This window comes from Silene latifolia, chromosome 1 (assembly GCF_048544455.1).
Source record: "Silene latifolia isolate original U9 population chromosome 1, ASM4854445v1, whole genome shotgun sequence".
Lineage (NCBI taxonomy): Eukaryota > Viridiplantae > Streptophyta > Magnoliopsida > Caryophyllales > Caryophyllaceae > Silene > Silene latifolia.
The window spans coordinates 190,309,474-190,336,336 of NC_133526.1; the positions used below are offsets into that span (position 1 = coordinate 190,309,474).

A 26,863-nucleotide genomic window follows, 5' to 3' on the forward strand; every position below is an offset into this window, starting at 1 on the left:
TTATAATGAAGTGCTTTTCTCAACGGAGATGAAGGGTGGGAGTCGGGCACAATGGCAGATGAACAATTTCCGAGCTGCAGTGGATGGGTGTGGGCTTAGGGACGTTCAATGGGAAGGTTACCAGTTTACGTGGGATAACGGGCAAGCGGGGGAGGCGAATCGACAAAGCAGAATCGATAGAGCTATGGTTTCAAATGCTTGGTTGGATTTATTTCCTTATGCGAGGTTGGTGCATCTTGTTCGAGAATGGTCAAACCACTCACCAATTAAACTGATATTTGATCATAGGGAAAGATTGGAGGTACCAGCTAGGGCCTTTAAATTCGAACAGATGTGGGTCGGGGAGGAGGGATGCGAGGCAGCCGTGATGCGTGGGGTGGAGAAGGGTGGAGGGGAGCTGGGGGAGGCGTTGAAGGAGTGCTCATGGGAATTGCAAAAATGGAAGAAGAATGATATTCGCAAGCTTGGTCACGATATGGCGAGGAAACGTAAACAATTGGAGAGGCTTGATGTGGGCAGCAGGTCGGAAGAGGAGGTTCGGAGGCGGAAAAAACTTGTGGCTGAGATTGCGACGTTACAAAAACAGGAAGAGCAGTACTGGCGTCAACGATCGAGGGATTTGTGGCTTCGTGAAGGGGATCGTAACACTAAGTTTTTTCATCTGCGAGCTGGAGAAAGGAAGCGTAAGAATTATATTGCGAAGTTGGTTAATGATGACGGCATAGTTTGTGCAGGAAACGAGGAAGTGGCTGGAGTGGCGATTAATTATTTCCGTGATATTTTCACTTCATCAAGACCAACGAATTTCGATGGCTTGCTGGCGGGGCTAGAAAATCGGGTGTCTGACCGGATGAACCAGGGCCTTAGGGCCGAATATAGGGAGGAGGAAATTGTTGAGGCGTTGAGCCAAATGCACCCATTAAAGGCTCCGGGTCCGGATGGTATGAATGCACTTTTCTTCCAATCTTATTGGCATATTATTGGCCCAGATGTGCTCCGTGCTGTGTCGAGAATTTTGCGAGGTGAGATGGCCCCTCATGAGTTTAACAAGACTAATATTGTGTTAATTCCCAAGCAAAAAGCGCCGGATAAAATACGAGACTTTAGACCTATTAGCTTATGCAATGTGGTGTATAATATAGTGTCGAAGGTCTTAGCTAATCGTTTGAAGTTGTTTCTTGGGGAGATTGTCTCGGAAAACCAGAGTGCGTTTACTCCGGGTCGCGCAATTACAGAGAATATTCTTATAGCATTTGAGATGTTTCACCACATGAAAAATTCGAGACAAGCAGATGGGTATATGGCTCTTAAATTGGACATGGCAAAGGCATATGACCGGATAGAGTGGGGTTTTTTGAAACGGGTCTTAATGGTCATGGGTTTCGACCGTGGGTGGACTGATAGAGTAATGGCGTGCGTTACTTCTGTTACTTTCGTTGTGCTTATCAACGGAGTGCCGTCTGAGGAGTTTACACCTGAGCGTGGGTTACGCCAAGGAGATCCGCTATCACCTTATTTATTCATTTTGTGTGCGGAAGCGCTTTCTAATCTACTTAGAAGAGCTGTAGAGCGGGAGGCGATACACGGGTTGCAGGTTTCGAGTATTGCTCCTCCTATTTCTCACCTTCTTTTCGCAGATGATAGCATTTTCTTCATCCGGGCGAATTTAGTGGAAGTTGATGCGGTCAATGACATCCTGCGAAATTATGAGGCTGCATCTGGACAGCTGGTAAACTTGGATAAGACGACGGTATCATTTAGCAAGAGGGCGCCGAGGGCCCGGCGGGATAGTGTGGTGGAACGGCTAGGTGTGACGAAGGTGGAGGTTCAGGAGCGTTATTTGGGATTACCAACGGTCGTGGGAAGGTCTAAGAAGGTTATTACTGATTTACTAAGGGACAAGCTGAGCAAAAGGTTACAAGAATGGCGCGGGAAAATTTTGTCGAGGGCTTGTAGGGAGGTTCTTATAAAGGTTGTGGCCAATTCACTCCCTACTTATGTGATGAGTGTCTTTAAAATCCCGGCTAATTTTTGCGATGAGCTTCGTTCCATGGTGTCTCGGTTTTGGTGGGGTCATGGGGATGGGCGCCGTGGTATCTCCTGGGTTACGTGTAGGAAGTTGTGTCGACCCAAATGCGAAGGTGGGCTGGGTTTCAGAGATTTTAGTAATTTTAACCTCGCTTTATTAGGCAAGCAGGCGTAGAGGTTGGCTACGGATACGGATTGCCTATGGGCACGGGTGGTCAAAGCCAAGTATTACCCACATGGTGATTTTATGACGGCGGTCTTGGGTAGCAATCCTAGCTATACTTGGCGGGGGATTTTGGAAGCTAGAGGGGGGCTAGAAAAGGGCATTCGACGGAGGATAGGAGACGGTGGGAGCACGAGAGTGTGGGGGCATGCTTGGATCCCCGGGACACAATCTGGGAGGGTCATTTCTCCACGGGGGGAAGCAGCGGCTGGCATGCTTGTGTCGGACCTTATGGAACCAGGGGCGAGGAGTTGGGATGTGGGGAAGCTGACTACCTTTCTTATGCCTTTTGAGAAGTCAAGGGTGATGAGCATTCGGCTGAGTCCAAACGGGGGCGCTGATTCGTGGTACTGAGGTTTGGAGAAGGATGGGGAGTACTCGGTTAAGTCGGCCTATGCGATGTTGGAGGGGCTGAGGGAAACTGAGGGGGGTACTTCGGTGTGGGAGAGGGAGCGGTGGCTTTGGAATCGTCTCTGGAAAATCCCGGTATGGCCTCGTGTTAAGCTCTTTTTCTGGCAGCTGTGTAGTGGAGCATTGGCAACAACGGACATTGCTTCCCGAGTTAGAGGTGAGTCTTCTTTATGCTATTTTTGTTCTTCTAATTCTGAATCTTGTCTCCATCTGTTTAGAGATTGTGGGGTTGCTAGATGGGTTTGGGAAAGTCTGGGTTTGGAGGGAGATGATGAGGAGGTACAATGCGGGATACGGGAGTGGATCGAACATAAATGGCGGGAGATGGATGCTAAGGACTATGGGAAATTCATGGTGGGGTGTTGGGCTATCTGGGAACATCGCAACAAAGTGCTCTTTGAAGGTGTGAAGGTGGATCCAGCTCGGGTGGTGAGAAGGACTGATGACGTGCTACAGGAAGGGGTTGGGGAGCTGGTTGGTGAGGGCGGAGGGAGAAGGGTATGGGGTAGAGACGAGGAGAATGAGGGATGGAGTCCAGCGCCAGAGGGACAAGTCAATATCAATGTCGATGCCGATGTGAAAGAGGGGGAAGGAGTGGGGACGGGGGCCGTGTGCCGTGGCAGTAGGGGGGGAGGTCCTATGGGGCGTTTCAGTTGCTCGAGAAGTGGAGTGGGAACCGACCTTTGCTGAAGCAGATGCAGTGCTAGACGGCTTGCAGGAAGCGGCGAGTCGAGGAGTGCGAAGAGTGGTGGTGGAAAGCGATTGCCTGCCGGTCATTGATGCTCTGAAGGAGAAGCGATCTGGGAGAAGTTGTTTTGCACAAGTTTTAGATGACATTTTTCTTATTTGTAATGCTTTTGAGTTGGTCGCTTGGTCGTACACTAATCGTGTGAACAATTGTGTTGCTCATGCCTTAGCTCACGCGATACCTAGGCTTGATGGTAGGGTCTTGTGGTCGAATGTGCTTCCGCCTTCGGCGAACTCGGCTGTGTTATTTGATTTATCTTTAATGCATTAATCCCCTTCGGGGGTTTTCCCTTCAAAAAAAAATACAACTCATGGCTACTATACTCATCTAACTAGCTACACTCGTCTCGTGACTCATCAAGTTCGTCCCGTCTCCCGCGTACTATCCAAACAATCTGTATCTAACCTGCTCCCCATATGACCAAAGGATATCATATGGATCAACACAGGCCACCCCAAAAGAGACAGGTGATAATTATACAGAAACACAAACGTTAGTTTCAATGAACGAATAAAAGATGACATGACTCAAGTGTGAACATGCAACATGACTACTAATGTGAATGAGATAACACCAAATGACCACCACGGTACCGGGACACGCCCAGGCATACTGACAACCACACTGGTACCGGAACATGCCCAGACATACCGATAACCACAAACAGGTACCGGGACACGCCCAGACATACCGGGTCCGGAAGACAACCGGATCCCCTGCCAGACGTCGTGTCTCAACCACACGAGTCACTCCGTAACTCAAGCCCTTAATGTGCACATCCCTCTTGGAGTGGGAAAATCCAAGAGGCGATTTAAGCGTAAGACGGTCTCCCAACTGTCTTACTTCTCCAAAACAACAACAACAACAACAACAACAACAACAACAACAACAACAACAACAACAACAACAACAACAACAACAACAACAACAACAACAACAACAACAACAACAACAACAACAACTACAACATATATGATAATGACCAATGCATGAACCACAACCAACATTGTAACACCTCCATACTCCAAGTGTCTTACCAGGACCACCTAAAGTATGGGAACGCTACCATCTCGGTTACCCGAGGTAATGTATATCAAATAGACCATAATAAAGAAGCGTACTTTAAAACGGATAATTTTAGAAAAGAAAAGGAAAATAAATAAGGATTAGAAAACGGACAGACTAACAGTGATATTACGATTAATAGTCGATTAATACATAAACTAACAAACCAGGTCAAAGCAAGAACGGAAGTTCAGAGGCAGAAGTCACCCTGGAACAGGCGCATCAATGCTGCGTCCCTTGGAAGATGCGCAGTGGTCACTGCATCTGTTCCTGAGGTGAGTTCTGGCTGTGAAGCCGAAACTGCATATTGTTAATGTTCGTTGGCGAGCTAATGATCGATTATTAATGTTCGACTCAAGTAGAAGTGATTTAACAGATTATTTACATGTGGATCGGTCATAAAAGCGATAAAAACGAACTTAAGTTTATTAGAACGAATTAAAGTGAATTGTAGACTAATTACAAATTAGGTTTATTAATAAAAATTAATTAGGTTTGCTATAATGATAAACAGATGGAAAAAATATACAAAAGGCGAATTCTAGACACTACTACAGATTCAGGCTATAACAACGGTCAAAAACCGTTGTTATATAAAAAAGCGGACGTTGTTAAAGCGTCCGTTTTAGAAGGTTTTAACAACGGTTGGTTTTCTTAAGGAAACCGTTGTTAAAACTATTAACAACGGTTTTATGTATAAAAACCCGTTGTGAAAAGTGTGACTCAATTTTGGGGGGAAAGTTATAACAACGGGTTTTAATATACAAAACCGTTGTTATAACTAAAGACAACGGGTTGTTTGTAAATAACCGTTGTTGTTTGTTCTTAAAAAATAAAAAAAAAATTAAATTAAATATTACTAGATGCATGCATAATTACGGCCCGTTAGAATTCCGATGCATGCATTATTACTGACATCACTGTACATATGAACGGATAATATGGAATGAGAAGGGTTAGTAATAAGATTTGAAGCAGCATTATTGAGAGATATGATGATGATTATTATGGCACAACTTCCTAACATATATATTAATTAAAAAGCAACTCAACTCACACATTGCTTAGTATAAATACATTGCATTATCTCAACTAACATTTCCATTATCTCAATATATTCATCTCCAAACCCTAACTGCTAAAACAAACTCTACTTAATCTTTCAAAACAAACTCAAAAAACTCCAACAAAATGAATGATTTCATCCTTAAGACTCTTACCATGATCGAAAACAACAACAACTTCATCCGCCGGTTCCTCCATATTGAGGAAAGTTTCAGGAGCTACCTTGCGGATGCTCGATCCGCACTGAAGCACGCCAAAGAAGATGGCTTGACGGGCAGAAGCGATTTGCGATTATATGACGATATAGCAAGCTGCTGAACGGAACCTCCAAATAGCCAAGGAGGAGAGGACGGATACGATAGAGCAGAATAAGATCCTCTATGAAAATATAAGAATTGCATTTTTATATATGTAATTTTTTTTTTAATTTATGTATTTATAAATATATATATATATATTAATTATGTTTATCTTACTTCTTCATCTTGCTTCTTCATTGTTTTACTAACTAATTATGCGAACAATACTTAAACAAATAACATAATGGTCGATAAAAACACATACATGCAAAAGAAATAAATAGAAAAGGAAAATAATGACGATGAAACTAACAGTGACGGCGAGATTTACCTGATAAATACAGAACGTAATAGACGATGAAATCAACAGTGACGGCGAGAAGATAAAGCGACGATGAGAAAGAGACAAAGAGAGAAAGAGAGAAAGAGAGTGTGTGTTTTGTGTTTGTTTGTCTCCTGTGTTTGTGTTTGTGTATTAAGGGTTGTGTTTTGTGGCTGCAGCAGACTTCTGTTTGTGTGATTTATAGTATGGAAGGTATTGACAACGGTTATTAAACAACAACCGTTGTGAAATATGTTTTAACAACGGTTGTAAAAAAACACCCGTTGTTAAATAAGTTTTAACAACGGGTTTCAAAAATAACCGTTGTGATTACTTTTCACTAACTTTGCGCCAATTTTGCGCCAAATTATTAACAACGGTTGTGCATGTGTGACCCGTTGTTAAAACTAATAACAACGGTTTTTATAACCATACCCGTTGTAATTTATTTTAGTAAAATTCGCGCCATACATTCTACAACGTCTATTGTGATTTTCGTGAATAATCGTTGTTAAAGGGGCGTTGTAGTTGCCTGGATTTGTAGTAGTGAGAGACTTGATATGAACGAATCGAATCTCTAAAATCCGGGTTTGATTTTAATGATGAAAACCCGTAAATATTGATTACTTTGGATTTAAGTCGGATATAAAGGTGGTAAATTATGTGTTACTGTTATGGGAGTAGAAATATAAAGAAAACAAGAAAAACGGAACAAAAGAGACGAACCAACGAAGAACAAAGGAAGAAGAAGAAAGGCAAAAACTGCGGCATCAGGAAGAGGCGCAGCAGATGCTGCGACTCTAAAGGGGCGCAACAGTTGCTGCGTTTCTTCTCGACGTCTGTCTTCTGTTAATCCGTGAAAATAGGTTTGATAAAAGGTTTTATAAATCGGTTTTAAACATGTCTTCGACGTATATCTTACATTAATTTATACAAAAAGGAAATACAATAATGAAAAATGGGATTTACCCCCTCAGACTTACATGTGTGACGAAACGAGATTAACTAAGTTAACGATTAGTGATTGCTCGACTCGAATGTATGATGAAAATGCCCTCGTAAGAGGAATTAAATTAAATTGATTTGATTAATTGAGTGGAGTTGGTCAAATTGGTCGGTCTTGCAAAACGAGACTGGTACTCAGAAGGATCCGAGCTTACGTGGTCGAAAGTTCAAGCACGTAGACATCAATAAGCAAAGAGCGTGGTCTTAGAATGCAAAGGGAGAAGAGAAGGGCGGACACTCAAGTGAGAAATACGAGGAACGAATGTCCCTATTTATACTAATCACACGGAGGAGTTAGGGTTACGGTAAAACTTTGGAAACAAATCTCGAAAAGATCTTAAAATACGCAGAAAAGAGTTGGGGAAGAGGCGCAACAACCACTGCGGCTCTTGGAAGAGGCGCAACAGCTGCTCATCCTTTCCCCAGAAGTTTCCTCCTGCAGAAAAAAGATTTTCCGTGTTTCTGTTATGGAATTGCGGTAGATCTCAACTTCCTTATTGTTTAAAATATGGTCGGGATATATTTTGCCAAAAGATGAAAAGATTAAATTATGGAATAGAAATATCCGGAATATTCCAGAACATTCCGACTCGACATTTTAAACGGTTTATTAGAAAATAAAGACAGTTTTTGACCCGGACTCCAAATGAACTCTAATTACTGTCAAAACAACCGTAATGGCGCGTAGATGACGACCAAGAGGTAGACACAAGTATTTGAGCTATCACTTGATGATAAACTTACGAAATGTCATAAATCGTTCTGTGTACCAAACATGCGGCCCAATCATCACCGGGTGGCTTGCGGGAGGTGCAGAAATGAGGTATCTACAAGATTGTTTAATCCCCTCTTTATAGTTTTATAAAATAGTACATATTTGTCTAAAAATAATAATGGGATATTCTCTCGTGTACCCCTCAACTTTTTCATTTTCTATGATATACCCCTCTTTTCATGCAAAAAAACTTTGACCGTCAATAACTCTTGGCTACAAGTTCAGAATACGATAAACGTTTTTTTCAAATTGACCGCCTTTAAGAGGTCTTCCGTGTGAAAAAAAATTCACCGACGTTTCAACTCATAGTCGGGAATTATGGTCGGTCAAAGTTTATTCGTTAAAAAATATTTGACCAACCATAACTACCGGCTACGAGTACAAAAAGCGATGAATTTTTTTTTCAAATTGAAGGCGTTGATGAGATAATTGGTTTGAAAAAAAAAATTACCATTTCCTGAACTCATAACAGAGAATTATTGTCGGTCAAAGATTTTTTTTATGAAAAAAGCGAAGTGTGATAAAAACGAAAAAATTCGAGAGATTAGAGAAATATCCCAATAATAATCAATGGATTGTTACCGTAAGGCCTTTAGGCCCAAAAGGCCAGCCCCATTAATGGGCCAGTTCTAAGCAAGCCTTTGGACAAAATTTGATCAGGCCTGTTCCATTACTGTACACTTGGATATTTTTTTTAAAAAAAAATTAAATAAAAAATTCACATGCATGGGGTAAAATCATTACAAATTTCACTATAGATCACTCCTGGGTAATTCGGTCGGATCATTTTTGGGTCGGGTCTTTTGGGTCTGGTCGTTTGGGTCATTTCGGGTTATGATTTTGCTAATTAATTATTTCGAGTCATTCCGGGTCACACAATCCGGGTCACTTCGAGTCTATCAGGTCATATTTCAGGTCTTGGGTCAGCATTATCGGGTTGGGTCAATTTTGCTAGGCCTACTGTTAATTCTTTTCTGGACCCGATTAACATAATATTTCGATAGCTATCCACTGAATCGTTTTACCTCTAGCCTCCGTTATAATATAACATGAAATAATAATGGGACTATTTACAACAAAATTCTTCTCATTCATTCATCAATCAATCATCATTGTACAAAACACAATTAAGACACATTTATCTTTTCTAGAACTAAATCATATAACTTGGCAAAATACATCTATTATTATTCTAGCAATGATGTACAATGTAGAAGAATATGGTGTAAGAGTATGTAAGACAAATAAAAGATTTAACAATTTTTTCTAAGAACTTAATTATGCTATCTTTGCTTTCTTCATGCTCCAAGCAGTTAACTCTGTAATTTCAACACTCGACGAGCCATAGTTGAAGGCGAACACATGAGCGTTCTTGAATGTCGCTAATGTTGGATACGCTCTCGCTGTTATCACGCTTTTTCCTTTTCCTCCGAAACTCTCTACCACCGAGTGATCAATCTATCATAACACCAAAATTTACGATTAGTATTTATATTCAATTATATATATTAATCTCAATGTCGAGTTTAGTAATTGATTTGTTCTACATTGTTAACAAGTTCAACATATGATCACTTACCAAAGCTCTCAAGGACAATCCCTCAGCAATAGGATCTACATCGACGAATGTTCCGTAAGTTGTTTTGTCAGTAGTCGGGTTTTGAGAAGACCTTCATATGCAAACATTAACAAACACAGTCAATCAATAATTTTATTGACGAAGGCTTTAGTATTCAGTATGTAGCCTTAAAAAACTCGAGCTGATCCGATTCAAAACTCGCTTCTTTCCAAGTAAATTACAAGTAGACCTTTCACATGGGTCGGGGTTGGGTCACGGGTCGGGTCATACGGATCGGGTCAGAATACGGGTCAGGTCGAATATGGATCAGTTCAGATACGGGTCACGGGGCGGGTTAGAATACGGGTCGTGTTAAATTAATATTTTAATCATATTCAACGTTTACATTAATTATATTTACATAATTATTAAAATAAAGTTTTTTTAATAATTATTTTATTATTAAATATTATAAAAGTTATATAAAATTGACTTTTTAGTTGTGTTTGTAATTTTAAGTAACTAAAAAAATAATTTTTTAACTATTTTTTCAAATATAATATATAAATATAAATATTTTAATAAAATTTATGATTTACCTTTGATTCAACGGGTCGACCCGTTCGGGTCGGATCTCAACCCTAAAATAACGGGTCATTTTGGGTTCGGTTAAACGGGTTGCGGGTGGAAAAAAATCGGGTTTATAACCCTAAAACGGGTCAGTCGGGTTTTCGGGTCGGGTCGGGTCGAATTTTGACCGGTCTAATTACAAGTGGTTTATAATTGCATAGGGGTGAATTTTACCTGCTCTGGTCACTGCACATAAGAACAACAAATTTTTTATGGGCTTTGAAAACTCTGAAGAAAACCGCGGTGTACTCTTCTAGGCCCTTTGATGCCAAAGTTAGTAGCCCAAACGGTCCAAGCCCACCTTTAACCGTTGTACCCTTTACGCTACACAACAATTGTGGGTCGGTCCATTTTTCATCAAATTTCTCGACCTTCGTCAAATCCTTGATCTTAAATGATATCGATACATCTGCCTGCAAATTACCAAAAAAACGAACATTTTTGAATATATCGAATTAAATGACACAAATTCTCATATGAGACAGTCTCATGATAAACCGTTATTTTGTCTAATTGGGTTGATCCCACATTATTGTTAAAAAAGGTAAATGTGAAGTCGAAAATTCACCTGAACAGCAGTAATGCCGGTAACTTCAACAGTTGATCTTCCTTTGATTTCTCTTCTTGGTACCTTAACTGGTTTACCTCTCAACGACTCAATTTCAGAAATAGGCCATTGTATCAATTGCTTGTTATGTTCGTCAAGCCAAATGGTTCTTGGAGTATTCTGCATTTCATATGAAAAATCCGTCAAGCTAACAATATTCATCATAATCACGTCTTAAACCTTAAACCTTTAGCGTGACACAAGCTAACAACTTTGACTTCTAATTCATGCAGATGAAAAAGTCAAACTTAGAACGTGTTTACTAATAAACTTTACGTTAAAGAAAAAAGATTGATGATCTTACATGAATGCCGGACCACCCCTTGATAACATCATCAGCCGCGGTGGAAGATTCATTAGCCCAACCAAGCAAAATCCTTCTATTCTTTGAATAATCGAAGAACGTCTTGGAAGCATAGAATTTACCATAATCGTACCTCAAACTAGAAGCGTTCATAAACCCGACATCAGGAGTATAAGCATCCCTCTTAGTATCATAACTTCCAATTGTATAAATATCATGTTTAGTATCATCCAAACTAGCTTTCAACACATGTTTAACTAGTGATCCAATTGCAGAAGTCTCGGCGCCCATAATTTTACCGTTTTTATAAACCGGGTAAAAATCAGGACATTCCCACATTCCACTTTTTGGGTAAGAATACAAAGGATGTTTAGCTTGTACCCAATTCACAAAATCCTTACTTCTAAACATTAGGGCCATGCCACGTGTCGCGCGCTTATTCCCGACAAGCACTCTCCATTTGCCATCTGGCAACATCCAAGCCGTGGTCGGGTCGCGAAATGAGCTGGAATTGATCTGATTCTGTGGGGTAGGGAACATGACAGGGTTGTTTTTTGTAGGTAAGTACCATTCCTTAAGGTAAGGGTCATTTAAGTCTTTTGGTAAGGCTAAGTCTTGGACTTGACTATTTTGTGGTTGTGGGATAATTATGCCTGTAAATAGGATTGCTGGTTTGTTTCCTGGGAGAATTGTGGCTGAACCTGACCAACTACCATAGCGGTTGGCCAGGATCTCGGGTTGCATGGTTAAGGGTTGAGGTGACCAATTTACCATGTCGGTTGATGTTGAGTGACCCCATACTGGTGGACCCCAGGCTGTTCCATTTGGGTTGTATTGGTAAAATAGATGGTATATTCCTTTGTATAACATCGGTCCTGTAAAATATAAGTGAAACGGATTAATTTGAGGTAATTAATCGGCAAAAAAAAAAACTTTCGGTAATTGTTCTCAAACTTTACATATCCTTAACTTTCAATTTTTTTTTTTTGACCAAATTAAAGAAAACAAATCAAATTAAAATACTTCCTCCGCAATAATTTAATTGTCTAATTTTTTTTCTTTGTTTAGGATATTTAAATTAATGGTAAATAGACGTTTGAGACGAGTGTTGATACTGAAACCCTTGAGCACTTAGATCAACTGCTAAATGGTTGTTCTAGCTTAACGAGCCGTTTTACGTTCAACAATATTTAAACTTACGAGGTAGCGGTTTAAACCCTAATGATCCTACCTGACTTAAATCCGAATTAAACCGAATTTTGCCACCCAAAAAAAAAAGTCAATGTTTTCAAAGACGCAACAAGTGACGTTAATAGAAGCACAGAAAGTCCGAAAGTGGTCCACACAATCAGGGAAAAGGTCATATAAAGACAGCTTGTGATTGTAAAGCAATTAGTCGGAAGCTTGTGAGTTGTAATTTTTAGGATAATACTTGTACAACTAGTCTTGCTATATCCGTTTATAGACGGGTATATCCGTTTATAGACGGGTATATCCGTCTATAGCTAAAGACGGGTCAAATAGCTTGAAAGTGATGATATTTTTGGCCCCCACCACCCCACTCATTGCTTGTCCTATTAGGAATGTGGTATTGTATTTGGCCCGTCTTCAGTTAAAGACGAATATATACCGTCTATAATGAGATTTGTGTGACACTTGTACCATAATTTCGCATTTAGCAACTATTACTACAATATAATAATAGTCAAGCCATGCTATATATTCATGAATGTCATGTTCTCATTATAATAAATTATCTACGATCTCTAAGTTACATACCAAGAAGAACGTTCTTTATATAGAGGAGTACCATAATAACAATGACTAATCTTTACCAAACTAAGTATTGTAATACATTAATGTGCATATAAAATCGTTTAATATAGCAGATGTCAATTAGCTTAGTTGGTAACATCATGAAAGGTTATGATGGTATTCATGAATTAGGTTCAAATCACGTTAGCATTAAAATCGTCCTTATGATTCCCTTTACACACAAAAAAGACGGTCTAATATATATAAACTTTATATCCGGCATTAGTATGGCAACCTAGGCACCTAGCAGTCGATTTTATGCTAATCACTTGGCTAAGAGCTCATCGGTTAATGGTTACACTACTTTTAAACTTGTCCTTAGTCATGTGCACGTATGTGAGACTAGAATAAGAGAATTTAACAAAACAAGACAAAATATTGAGCTCAGCTAAGATAATCTTTAGCTCATTATCATTAACAAACCATAAATATGGGCAATAATTTGATAATGACATAATTAAGAATAAGAAGAACTAACCATTGGGATCTGCATTTGTATAACCATTGGTAGATTCCACCATACATAGCATAGAAACAAAAAGTCAACGTTAGATCAAGAACATGATTAACCGATGACAAATGAAATCTAAATAACACGGTTGTATACATATAACAGACTCATATAATATTACGCATCTCTTATTTATCTAAATGAGTTTACCCTAGTATACGTGATAGTCTGCTTTATGCAAATCACGTATAACAGGTCAGCCACTTAAAGGTGACAAACTCGAAATTTAAATTATTATTATGTCTATATAGATAAAAAAGATTAGTACGTACCATTAATCCAATTCTTGACGGGTTGAAAATGATAACCGGTTCGATAAGGTTCGTTAGCGGGAGGTGATATTTTTGAGGATATAGTGCTTTGAAGGTGGTTGTACACATGAGAGGCTTGAAGTTGAACAACACCATAGCAAAGAATGAGTGAAAGGAGCAAAAAACTTAAGGAAGAAGCCATGGTCAAAGCTTTTAAAGCTTAGACCTATAACATATACGTACGTGGAACCAAATCACAAAAATGAGACAATAGAAACAACTCTTTTGTTGCTTATGTTAATGAAGTATAAGAATGTATTGTTTTTGTGTATGAGAATGTGAAATGAGAAGAAATGAGTTTAATGAGATATGGTGGATTGTATGCTTCTGCATTTATAGGAGTAGGAAGGTGAGTAATTGCATGATTTACGTATTAAATTTGTGTAGTTTTTTGGGACCCATGTTTAGGGTGTTTAGTAGAATGGTCAAACATGTGATGAGAAGTAACTAGGCAAGTGGCGAATTGGCGATATAAGGGGAAATATTGTTTTTTTTTTTTTTTTTTTTTTTGGTGCAATAAGGGGAAGGAAAATAAAAGGGCGTTATCGGGTGGCACTCAATTTAGATGTTACCCTCTCATATGGGGTGAGTGAGGACCCCTCCAATTAAGAATGTATGTGAGAAGATGGTATCCAATTTGGATTACGAGAAGTGGGACCCATGTTTAGGGTGTTTAGTAGAATGGTCAAACATGTTATGAGAAGTAATTAACTAGGCAAGTGGCGAATTGGCGATATAAGGGGAACATAATGAAATACAAAAGCGTCTTTGCATTGCGAAATTTAATCCCGTCATAGTTTAAAAGCACTCTCAAAAAGGGAGAGGGGATAAGGTGGGGCACCCCACGTGCTCCCACTTACCTCTCATGGGTATTTTGTTGGAATGAGGAAAGTATCCAGATTCTGAAACATGACGGATATCGCCGTCTTCAATGAGATTTTGTGTAATGAAATATTGTAGTGTAGGTAAAATGTGGTTTTGAATAGGATATGAGTCGGGTTTATGTGAACTATTTGGATAGAATATGAGTCAGGTTTATGTGAACTATTTCGATAGAATATGAATCGGGTTTATGTGAATTAACTATTGTATTTGTTATGGAAATAGGTTAGTGAGTTTGGACCAGATTTATCTTAATTGCATGTACAGTCGGTACAAATAATGTTATACGGATTATATAAAAACAAACCATGGTTAAGTAGAGTAACTTATTATAACTAGGAATAGTTTATGAAGTACTCCGTACATGTTATGTAGTATGTACTGATGTACTGAAGAATCAAGATTGAGTTAGCTCTATTTAAACAAGTCGCAAAATTAAGATATACTCCTAGTTGTTACATATTATTAAATAATCAATATTAAAAGAGGTGGTTTTAACTTTGAAATGGAAAATGCGTTTTTGAAATGTTTTTTTTTTTTTTTTGGTTAAAAGTGAAACACTATCGATCAAAAGTGATGTTATAAATATAACTTTTAAGTATACATAATTTATTGTATATTTGAGCTTATTACTCCATATAAAATAGTGTGAATGCCTGATAGTATTAGTCCGTATATCTTTCAGATTATTTTTCATTTTGCATGGTAAAATATGCATGGCTAATGGCTTATATATTTCTCAACGATTTTTGGTAAAATAAGGTGGCCTAGTACACTCTGTGTACGTAAGAGTTTTCTTTCTTACAATCGTCGTGGATACAATAATACATTAATACAGCTCGTATGTCAAAATGTCAAATACGGAGTAACATAAGTCAAAGGTCAAAGTTTTATCAATCCGTTCCTTCTCACGTTAGTTTTAATTTCTGAGTTTCAGTGTGGAATGTTTATTTTATTACGACTTCAGACTTCCGTAATCAAATCGTGAGCTTACAATTTCATTTAGAAAAATCATGACCTTAGTTTAAACGGTTTATTAACATATATCATAGTAGCACACATTAATAAGTTCAGTCCGTTTTTCTTAAGACCATTGCTTTTGGTCTGAAATAAGACGGGTAACATGTCATCATTTTACAATAAAATGTTGTTATTTTTTGATAACATGTTACCATTATTGTTCATATCATTTTCAGGGTAAAAAATGACACCTCTAGTCATAACATTTTGTGAATTAATTGGTTACATTTTCTTAAAAAATGACAACATTTTATCCGTCTGACAAATAAGACCAAAAATGTCGGTCTGAAACAAGAATTTGTGTAATAAGTTTAATATGAACAAATATTATACTCCCTCCTATTTTAGATACACCTTTCTATTCATGTGGGCACTAGAATTAAGGAGAGAGATTAAAATAAGGTAAAGTATATTGTAGTGGGGTTTGGTAATTGGAGAGAGGAAAGGTATTATGGGGTATTATTGTGGGTGTGGTGATTAAAATAAGTATTGTTGTGGGGTAAGTTGATTAAAATAAGTATTGTTGTGGGGTGAGGTGGGGTATTGTTGTGGGGTAAGGTGATTAAAATAAGTATAAAACTTTACTAAATAAGGAAATAGGGAAGGTATTGTGAATATATGAAAAAGGAAATAGGGAAGTTTATGTAGAATAGGAGGGAGTATTAAATATTTTGATTAATTATGTTAAAAGTAAGTTTATACTTGCATTTCTGAAGAGAATCCCCCCCCCCTACTAAGAGAATAAACATTCTCTTAGTTTTCCCTCTAAAAAGCATCTATCTAAATAAGGTAATAAATAAAATTTTCTTTCATTACATTATTATCTTTTCAATGAATATATTCTTATAAATAAACTCTAATTTTGTTTAAATAAATTCATAATTATGATTTTATTATTAAAATAAAATAAAATTGATATTAAATTATAAAGTATAAGTTGCTAAATTTTTCAGTAATGCAATAATTATTACTGTAGAGAATAACTTGACACATGCTTACTATTAGCTTCGTGACAAAAAATATTCATTAAAAAAAAATTTACAACTTAAATAAATTTTTTTATTAGTTTTCCATTTCAATTTTTCAGTTTCATATCAAAATACAATGGAGTGAGTTAGTTAACTGATAAATATTAATGAGGTTTAAAAGTATAAATCATCCTATATATTAAGAGAATATAACTTCTCTATAGTTTTCCCTCCAAAGTGCTCAAACTTATATATGAAAACAAATTAGATTTTCATTTATTAAACTAATTTTCCATTTAAAATAATCTATACATAAAAACTGTATCTCCTATTATTAACTTCGTGACGAATTTTTTTTTTTAAAAAAAATTGACGTAGTTAAAATATTTTCATAAAAAACACAATTTATGGAATTATTCAATTCTTTTGATTAATTTTAATATTAGTTATTTTTTTATAAAAATTTGCGAGATATAAATCTAAAATTTATAACTAATACACTAAAAATTAAAAGGCCTATATTTACCGCGCATTTGCGCGGGATCTACACTAATATCTTATAAATCCTTCTATATTAATACTATTAATTTGTGCTTTTAGTGCACATGTTAGAAAAATCGTTATTTGTATATTGAAGTTGTTAATCTTGTACTGTATATGAGAGTGTTAATTTCTAATCACATTTTATCACATTTTTATGATCGTTTGTTCATTTCTGCATGTTGACTTTTGTCGATTTGTGCACGATCGAACTAGCACAGTCAAAAATCCTTAATCTACTAATAACTCTACCTAGCTTACAAACTGTAATGGCCATTTTATATCGATGGGTTACGTGTTTTTAATTTAGCGAGCATATGTTAGAAAAACGGTTTTTAAAAAAAAATTAATAATAAAATACCATTGGTTATTTTGGCATTTTATGGAGCATTAAGTCAATGGTGTGAAAATGCAAGTTGACCTTCTAAAAATATTACTCCCTCCGTCCCGGTCAATTGTTGTCCTTTCGTTTTGGCACAAAGACCAAGGAATGAGGAAAAGTCCAATAATAAAATGACAAGTGGAACAAATTGAATGAGAATGATCAAATTACTCATCAAGTTCATTCTTAAAATAGAAAGGACAACAAATGACTGAGATACCCTAAAATAGAAAAGGACAACAAATGACCGGGACAGAGGGAGTAATAAAATAGGGGAGCCATGTTATTTCCCTTGAGATCAGATGCATGATGCTTCCGCAATGCAATTTCAACGCCATGTTACAATTTACATCGTCTCCTTGAAACATTTGGGGTCACACTGATGAGCAAGCATAGGCGGATCTACGTGCATGGCGCCATGTTATTTCCTTTGAGAGATTATTAATGATAATGTCCTTGAAATCTACATTTTAGAAGCTTATTATTATTATTGCTTTGTCAACACGAAATAAAACAATTATCTTGAAAAGTTAGATACTTTCATTTTTATATACTTCGCAGTATCTTAAATTAATCGACTAAAACAAAATTTAAACACTCGGTAAACAAAATGAAACTTTCTTTTAGAATTGTATAAACTTTGCATGTGTAAAGTATTTCTACTCTGAATATGCATGATATAAATAAACCACTTTCTTTATCAGATTCAACAATTAAGATTGTAGAAAAAACTTGTGTTATTTCATTTAATTTTATAAATTTTACGAAAGTGCGAGGAGAATTTTGAACAATGTAAATAACCAAATGAAACAGAATTAATTTTAGATATATATGTGATGCTATGTCTAGCTAATGAAGGGGAAGAAACAGTAGCGTAGACACATACTCCCTCCTATTCTTAATAACCCTCCCCTTTTATGGAGGGCACGAGAATTAAGGGAGGGGAGTATTATATGGTAAAGTATTATAATGGGGTAGGAGATTGGAGAGATGAAATGTATTGTGTGATTAAAATAAGTATTGTTGTGGGGTAAGGTGATTAAAATAAGTATTGTTGTGGGGTAAGGTGATTAAAATAAGATAAAGTATGAGTATTGTGGGGGTATTGTTGTGGAGTGGGATGATTAAAATAAGTATAAAAGTTTGCCAAATAAGAAAATAGGGAGAGTATTGTGAATAGACGGAAAACGAAATAGGGAGAGTTATTTAGAATAGGAGGGAGTATAAGGTAGTGAGGTCTTGATATCATAACTTTTCGACAATTGACTTTTTTTTATCATCAAAATTTGTCTAATTTAAAAATTTTATTTCCTCTGTCCCGGTCATTTGTTGTCCTTTTTCATTTTTGGGTGTCTCAGTCATTTGTTATCCTTTCTATTTTAAGAATAAATTTGATCAGTAATTTGATCATTCTCATTCAATTTGTTCCACTTGTCATTTAGTTATTGACCCTCTCCTCTTTCCTTAGTCTTTGTGTCAAAACCAAATGACAACAATTGACCGAGACGAAGGGAGTATATCTTTAAAATTCCGTAATTAAAAAAACAAATAATAATTACATTAAAATTAAACGGAAATTTCCCATGGTACCCTCGAACTTTGGCAGATTACACATGGTACCCCTCAAATTAACTTTGTACATAAGGTACCCATTAGTTTGACTTTTTCTTTCCCAAAATGGCCATTGACAAACGGCTGTTAAGTTTTCTTAACGTCAGTTACAATTTCACTTTTTGGTGGGAAAGTTAGTTTGAACTATACACTTTTTGCCCATGGTACCCCTGTGTTTCAAACTTTTGCCCAATGTACCCAATTTCTAGAACAGAACAAAAATAACGGCTATATTGATGTAGCCGTTGGAATCTGTTGCTTTAAAAGCCAAATCTCCCTCATTTACAATTAAAACAAGTATCAATACATAAGGAAACTCAATAATGTCTTATACATCTAATGCAAGTTCTTATTCAAGAGGAATTGAAGTAGAAAACAAACAATGCCCAAGATGCAAAAAAAGATCAAACATAAGGTCCTCGGGGCCTCTGCAAAGCAAATCAATGAAGCTATATTACAAGTGTGATGATTGTGGTTGGTTTCAATGGTGCCAAGCTAAAATAGTAGAAGACAATCAACATGAAGAAGAAGAAATACAACAAATGCATAATCTACATGAAGTGACGAAGAAACTGAAGGAACAAGCTGAGATGCTTAATCTGTTGAAGGCAAAAATGGATGATATGTCAAAGCTACTACAACTTAGCATAAAAATAGCCATTTTTATGTACATGTTCTTGTTATATGTCATGATGAACCAAAGAAGTGGATAAGAAACTATGTAATATGCAACAACTGTAATAGAATCAAATGCAATTAGTAATATTAAAACTTGCAATGCTAGCATTGATCATTGTTGTTAATTATACAAAGGTTGTTCCTGTGATTTATAAATCACCAAAATGTTCTTGATTGTGTGATATATAAATCACCAAAAGTTGCAAACACGATTAATAAAGCGCACAAAATATACCCATGTGATTTACCAAATAAGCAAAAAATGGCAATCGACTTAGTTAACAACCTAACTTAGCCAAAAAATGAGTGTCTTTTCAGAAACATACTTAACCCTTGCTTGTTGAAGCTCCATATTTCCTGGCCCTCTTCTTTCGACGCCACCACCCCCACTAGCCTTCCTCTGTTTTTCTTTGTTGGACCTCCTTTACAAGACCTTGCATTGTGTCCAACAGTTTTGCATATTGAGCATGTGATTGTTGTTGATCTTTTACCTTTCTTCTTGGGCTCGTCTGGTTTCCTCTTTCTTTGCCTTGCAGGTCTTCCTATGCTCCTCTCTGGAATAGGGGGTAAAACTTGAGGGAATTGGAAGGTTGGCCATGCATCCTTATCAGGTAAAGGATGCATATGTTCTCCATAGGTGAGCTTGTAACATTGACCCCTATAGAATCCATGCACATAGTCCTTTGGTTGCTCCCTATTGTCAAAAATAGCTCTACATGCATGCTTACATGGGATTCCAGTTATCCGCCACCCCCACATAAGCATGTCCCCTTAAGAATGTCCACTGGATGAGGTTTAGTACCCTCAAGCACCTTAAACTCCCCACCACCTGCTTTAATAACCATACACTGGTTACTCCCATGGATATTGTACTCTCATATCTCCTTAGCATAAGGTGTAGGTTCATGCATTTGCAAGCCATCTGCCACTTCCATCCTTTCAGCCATCTTTGCCATGAAATCAGTTCTGATTCCTTCCATAAGGGTCATCACAGGCTTCTCCCTTAAATCATTTATTAATGCATTGAATGACTCCACAAAATTAGAGGTGTTATGGTCACAAGCAATGTTTGGGTCAAACTGTGATTTTGACCATTGTTCCTCAACACTTAACAAATAATCAAGCATTTGCACCTTTGGACAACTTATTTATCTCCTCAATTGCTTTGTGAAATGCATGAGTTGAGGTTGCATTGGCTGCCCTCCAAAACAGGTCATGGAATGCAGGCCCTCCCCATTTGAGCTTGAAGTTGGAATATAAATGTTGTGCACAAATCCTCTTGGTGGACTGAGGAAACTCTTTTTCAAGTGCCCTCTCAACTCCCTTCATCCTGTCACTGATAAATGTCCAATCCCATTTGGAACATCCAACACTCTGAAATGCCAACCTTAGATTTCTGAAAAAATAAGTCCAAGACTCAGTGTTCTCCTTCCCCACAATTGCATATGCAATACAATACAGATTATTGTTGGCATCTACACTTATAGCAAATAACAACATCCCCTTATACCTCCCCTTCAGATGACACCCATCAACACCAATGATGGGCCTACAACCTCTCAAAAACCCAAGTATCCATGAATGAAAACTCACAAACATAGCTTTGAAGTGGACTGGACCACCGGTTTGACCACAGTCTGTCAGTTTGAGGGTTATGCCAGGTAATTAAAGCCCAAGAACCTGGATTAGTCTGTTTTATCACCTCTCCATAAGCTGCCAAGCTATTGTAACTCTCCTCAAATCCCCCATACACCATTTCAGCTACAGCAATTCTGACCTTATACATTGTCCTTAGGCATACATCAATGCCATAACCCTTCATTAACAAATCTGCCATTGACTTAACTGGCATCTCAGGATGAGCTCTTAATTCAGTTTCTAGCTTTTTAGCCATCCAAGGAACAGTGGCCATAGGATTCCTTTTCAAGTTAAAGCACTCCTTATGGTTCCCTGTTAGAGTCTTAATAGCCCATGTTAGAGAGTCAGGCAAACATGAGCTATGAAGCTTCCAAGTACACAACTTCCCACCGCATTGTTTGTATATCTTCTTTTATCAGATTTTAACACTATCACACTGAAGCCCTCTTGTACACAGTAATCAGAGAGCACTGAAAGAAACTCCCCCTTAGACATGAACATTAGCCATGGCTTTAACACAATCTGACCCCATCTAGCTGGTGTATACATCCTTCCATTCTTGTACATTTTCAAACTCTGCTCATTATCTTCTTCATCCTCTTCATTAACTCCAACAGTGAGCCCAACATCAAATGGATGAACAGCCTCATTATCATCCAACTCCTCAATGTCTTGCTCTTCAACCATTGCACTGTCATCACTGTCACTACTATCCTCACCATCACTGCAATAATAGTCCTCATCACTCTCATCACTGTCATCATTGTCATCCTCCACCCCCATAAAAGAATGGTTCCCTCTATTCCTTCTAGGCCTGTCTTCAACAACATCAACTTCAGTAGGGATCCTCTGCTTAGTCTTTGGCACATATACCCCTTTCCTCTTGGCAGAAGTTTTAGGTATCTTTTTATTTGATGTTGGTGACTCCTTCTTGGGACCGACTTAGAAACAGGTTGTGATGGTTGTGAATGGAATCTATCAGAAGTGGGACATTGTGATGATTGAGTTGTTTGTGTTACAGGTTCAGGAGAGTTGGGTGTAGGTTGTGGAGGAGATTTACTTGTAGGTTGTTGAGGAGATTTAGTTGTAGGTTGTGGAGGAGATTTAGTTGTAGGTTGTGGAGGAGATTTGGGTATATGTTGTGGAGGAGATCTAGGTGTAGGTTGTGGAGGAGATTGTTGATCAGCAATTTCTTGGGAGGTGTAAATTCTTACATACTCAGTGTCATTAGTATCAACATCCACCACAGGCACTTCAATGCTCAAAGGTTCCACTTCTATTGCCTCCCTCTGCCTTCTAGCTCTCTCTTCTTCTTCCCTCTGTTTTTTCTCTTCTACCTCTCTTTGTACCTTTTTCAGTCCCTCAGCCAACCTAAACAAACTAATAGGATGCTCAGTGTGCTCCAAACAAACCTTAATAACATTTCTCCCTTCAAAATGAGCAAACATGCTCAACAAATCATTATCATTTCTTATATATATTTTCCGACCCCCACCATTTTTATAAAACAAGTCGTAAAGCGATGGTATGAGTACATTCTCGCTTCAAACTCACATCCCCAAGCTCACCAATCACATCCGTAATTGCATTAAATCAACATCATATCTTTGGATAATCAAAGCACTTACCGTCATAGTTAAATTCCAACCATATTGCAGGATCCATCCTATAATTACACACAATGATGAAAGTAAGAAAAAATATAACTCAAACCCTAATTTCGTGATTTTTTTTTACAAATACTAACATGCAACACATATTATCGCTTCCTATAACTTAATGAATCTAAATAAATAATTTCTATGAAGTTAATTGAAATTTAAAGATAGTTGTTAAAGATCTTACCTTTGCACTTTGAAAGAACGAAAATCACCAGATGAAGCTTGAAAGAGGAGATTACTTTCGGATATTGGGGTAAAATTAGGGATTTTCTTTTGGGGTTAGGGTTCTGTCAAATTTTCTGGGAAAATTTGGGGGAAAATTAGGGATTTTCTTTGGGAATATTAAGAGGTTTTATTTAGGTTGATGATAGATGAATATAGGTTAGAATAAAGACAAATAAGGGTGTGGGTTGGTTATGTTTTTGCCGCCAAAAAGAACTACATTAACGGCGTTATGACGGCAACCATAGTAAGGGCATTTGGGGAAGGAGAAAGTCAAACTGATGGGCACCATATGTAGAAAGCTAAAAGAAGGGGTACCATGTGTAATCCGCCAAAGTTCGAGGGTACCATGAGAAAAAACCGAAAATTAAATCCACCCTTGGCACTTGAACATCCTAAATCCGCCACATCCTATAAAAGTGGAAAATAAGATAAAGATGAAACTAACGCCGACCATCTTTAGACACAAGATCCATGATCCATGTATCATGTGATTCTACAACACGGTAAGAGTAACAACTTGTTGACAAAAAAATACAAACAACTACTTTATTATCTATAGTTTATCCATTTAGCCATTAATACCTTCAAGTGTTCAACAGTAACAAAGTGGAATTACATCAACATGTCAACGTACGCGGTATGCATATATGACGCAACCAGAGAATTAATACAATGGACACATTTAACAGATTTCAGGACTTCTCTTACATTTTTTGTATCTTTAGAGTGTATTGACTTATTAGGTGAGCCATGAGCATACATGATATAGCTTGTAAATTCCTTATATCAGGTCAACCACGTATATCAGGTCAACCACGAGTATACAGACTAGAAATTTAAAGTCATACTCTCAGTAATAGAAAAGTAATTCACTTGTTACATTTGCCATATCTTGTGTTTTACTAGTGCTTATTATAAATCAGTGAGATACTTTATAGGTCAAACCATCATTAAATTAGAAATTTTTTTTAAAAAAATAATAGTAAACCTAATAAGGTTATTATGAAAATCTTTAAATTTTTAATTAACTCTCATGCGTAAATACAATAACAATCACACGAAAACTACAGCATCATCAATCGACTATTCCATTTTATGAGATACACACTAATACACTATGCATTGTAATTTTCTAAGATATAGCATGTCGTCATAAGTGAAATTATCAAGACACTTGATAATTTACCTACTCTCTTTATACAATTCTAATTCTCACAACAAATAAGTATAATACGCATTGAATTTAGCATTATTTAGGTCCTGTTCTTTTGAATTTAATTTCAACTCATTTCAGTTCAGTTTAGTTCTATTCAATTCAGTTTTGTCCAGCTTAATTCAATTCAGTTCAGTTCTATTCAACTCATCTCTTCACAAATTAACTCGATCTTACTTTAGTTCAACTCATCTCCATTAAGTTCAAATCAGCTCATTTTCATTGAGTTCAGTTCAGTTCAACTCTTTTCAACCAAAAAGAATAGAGTCTTATATTTGATCAAATACAAGGTCAAACTTCTTAAATATTCTATTGTTTATTACCCCATATCTTTTATTAGACGAGCGAAATAAAACGAGTTAATTGTTTAACCAAAGAAATCTCAAAGTCAGAGTTCAACAACTCCTTTTCTTGATAAAAAGTAAAATTATAATATATTTTACATGAAACGTGATTTGATTTGGTTAGAAAATATACAAATAAACACACAAACGACTAATCGAACAACAAATCAACTATTTTCCACGTAATATGGAGGTGGATTACCAAAAGTAATAACTTTGTTTCCATTTTAGTCCAACTTAAATGATTACTATTACGAGAGCAATTAATTAGATGGAAAAACTATCTTTGCCTTATTTGTTCTTCAATCGTATTCATGAATCTTGAGTACATTGTTCACCTTTACAGTAGTGGATAAGGTACATATCAATCACTTTATTTCTTCCATTCACATGAATCTTAGAATTGTACTCCTATGGTAGATTGGTAGGTATGTATAGCTGGCATTTGGATCTTCTTTAAACAACCGCTCTTCCTCAAAACGGAGGTATTCGTTTTAATAATAAAATGGGTCAAATATTATTCTATATGGGCATATAAGACAAATCTTTTGTTTTTCCTCATATATTCTGTTTTTGTCTTATTCCTCTCACATGGATATATTCGGCTCATTTTAAGCTTAAGATGGATATACCCATCTACATAGATTCGTTACTTGATTATATACATCACAATTTTCTTCATGATAAAACCAAACTTTCTTTTTTTCTTGCTATTTATGAAAAATCGGACACAATACGAAAAAAACTCGTGTATTTCCTCACGTGAGTGTCCCATGTAGATAGAAGAGAAGAAAGTTTATCACTTTATAATTTAAGGACCCCCTATTGTTAATTGATTTTAGAGTGGACCTCCTTAGGCTTATATGAAGTGCACAATCTCTCTTCATTTGAGCGTGGCTTAGACCCGTTGCATGATTTCACATGACATCAAAGCCCGTGGTTATATCCTAGGTATGATGAATTGAACTGGCTCACCATCTGATTGAACAATGGGCCTCACATGTGAGGAATGTGTGGTTCAAACCCGTTGCATGATTTAACACACAACAGCTTTAGTTTGAAATGAGGCGGATTTCGAAATATAACCGAACAATGCATGTATAATGTATTTATAAAGTTTGGCAAAAAAAAAAACACAAGGAAAAAAAAGTTTTGCAAGTCAATGAAGCGGTCAATGCCAAAAAGATAGATTAGCGAACATTGGAAAAACGAGCAGTGAATCATTAGAGGCTTAGAGCATTTCAGTTGCCTTTCATCTGCAACAGCATGCAGGAAAGCTTCAGATGTTCCTACTGCAAGCGAACATGTGATGATATATATGGGGAGCGCTACATGTTCATGAACATGATGGTGAGGTAATTTGAGTCACAAAAGTTTTGCACATGCAAATTGGGATCCTTCAAAGGACTTCCCCAAATTGCTTCCTCTCCACAAGGCTAATGAAAGCCGGTTTAATCTCGAATTCTGGCGCGGTAATTTGAGTAGTTGTGATACCGGCCGGAAGCATGGCCGCGGTGGGCTTTGAATGATCGGAAAGTTTCACCATCTTTTTTGTAGTAGATGATGGTGGTGGTGGAGATGATGAACTAGAAACCTCCTCCTCTTCAAGAACTTCTAGATCGTCTAAGTAAGACTTTCTAGCATTTTCAATTTGGATGGGAGAAGTGGCTTCTTTCACTTCCTTCCAAAAACGTCGTCTTCTCCTAAAGGTTTTCTCGGGGTCGGAATCCGGTGAAAGCAATTCTCCTCGACGAGAGGACCTGGGCATAAGACAACAATTTCTAGAAAAATGATAAATAACGGTCTCAAGGAACAAGTGTTCCTCAAGACAAAATAAAACAAGATAAAAATCGACAATTCAAAACGTAATAAAATCGTTTCCCCGGCAACGGCGCCAAAATTTGATAGGCTTATCGCGTACCTATGCAAAGATAATTTCCCTAGACAACAAGTTAATGTAGCAATAGGGGTCGAACACAAGGAAACGGGAATTACGTTGTGAAATGCTATGGAAAGATTCTTAT

At 37.1% G+C, this 26,863-nt stretch overlaps 2 protein-coding genes across 3 annotated transcripts; both read right to left on the bottom strand.

The window, feature by feature from the left end:
* Positions 1 to 9,010: 9,010 nt before the first annotated feature.
* On the bottom strand, positions 9,011 to 13,986 carry LOC141614051 (beta-fructofuranosidase, cell wall isozyme-like). 2 transcript variants are annotated; one of them, XM_074432810.1, is made up of 7 exons: positions 13,639 to 13,904; positions 13,334 to 13,342; positions 11,041 to 11,915; positions 10,698 to 10,856; positions 10,304 to 10,542; positions 9,521 to 9,611; positions 9,011 to 9,399 (listed from the first exon to the last, which is right to left on the bottom strand). In XM_074432810.1, exons 1-7 carry the CDS (start codon positions 13,817 to 13,819, stop codon positions 9,220 to 9,222), a joined length of 1,734 nt encoding a protein of 577 aa, XP_074288911.1. In that variant the 5' UTR covers positions 13,820 to 13,904; the 3' UTR covers positions 9,011 to 9,219. The 2 variants fall into 2 exon arrangements, with proteins under 2 accessions (XP_074288911.1, XP_074288909.1); XM_074432808.1 differs by lacking the exon at positions 13,334 to 13,342 and having other exon boundaries at positions 13,635 to 13,986.
* Positions 13,987 to 20,877: 6,891 nt separating this feature from the next.
* On the bottom strand, positions 20,878 to 21,670 carry LOC141589863 (uncharacterized). The gene is made up of 2 exons (XM_074410487.1): positions 21,439 to 21,670; positions 20,878 to 21,395 (listed from the first exon to the last, which is right to left on the bottom strand). The coding sequence occupies exons 1-2, from the start codon at positions 21,668 to 21,670 to the stop codon at positions 20,878 to 20,880; spliced, it is 750 nt and encodes a 249-aa protein (XP_074266588.1).
* Between the last annotated feature and the right edge of the window lie 5,193 nt (positions 21,671 to 26,863).

Bases quoted from the DNA above. Each gene is read 5' to 3' on its own strand.
- LOC141614051 (XM_074432810.1), bottom strand. From the start codon at position 13,819: ATGGCTTCTTCCTTAAGTTTTTTGCTCCTTTCACTCATTCTTTGCTAT. The intron at 10,857-11,040 runs GTAAGATCATCA...TATGAAATGCAG, and splicing joins AGGGGTGGTCCGGCATTCAT to AATACTCCAAGAACCATTTG. The intron at 9,400-9,520 runs GTAAGTGATCAT...GTGTTATGATAG, and splicing joins GATTGTCCTTGAGAGCTTTG to ATTGATCACTCGGTGGTAGA.
- LOC141589863 (XM_074410487.1), bottom strand. From the start codon at position 21,670: ATGGCCACTGTTCCTTGGATGGCTAAAAAGCTAGAAACTGAATTAAGA. The intron at 21,396-21,438 runs GTTCTTGGGCTT...TCAAACTGACAG, and splicing joins GATAAAACAGACTAATCCAG to ACTGTGGTCAAACCGGTGGT.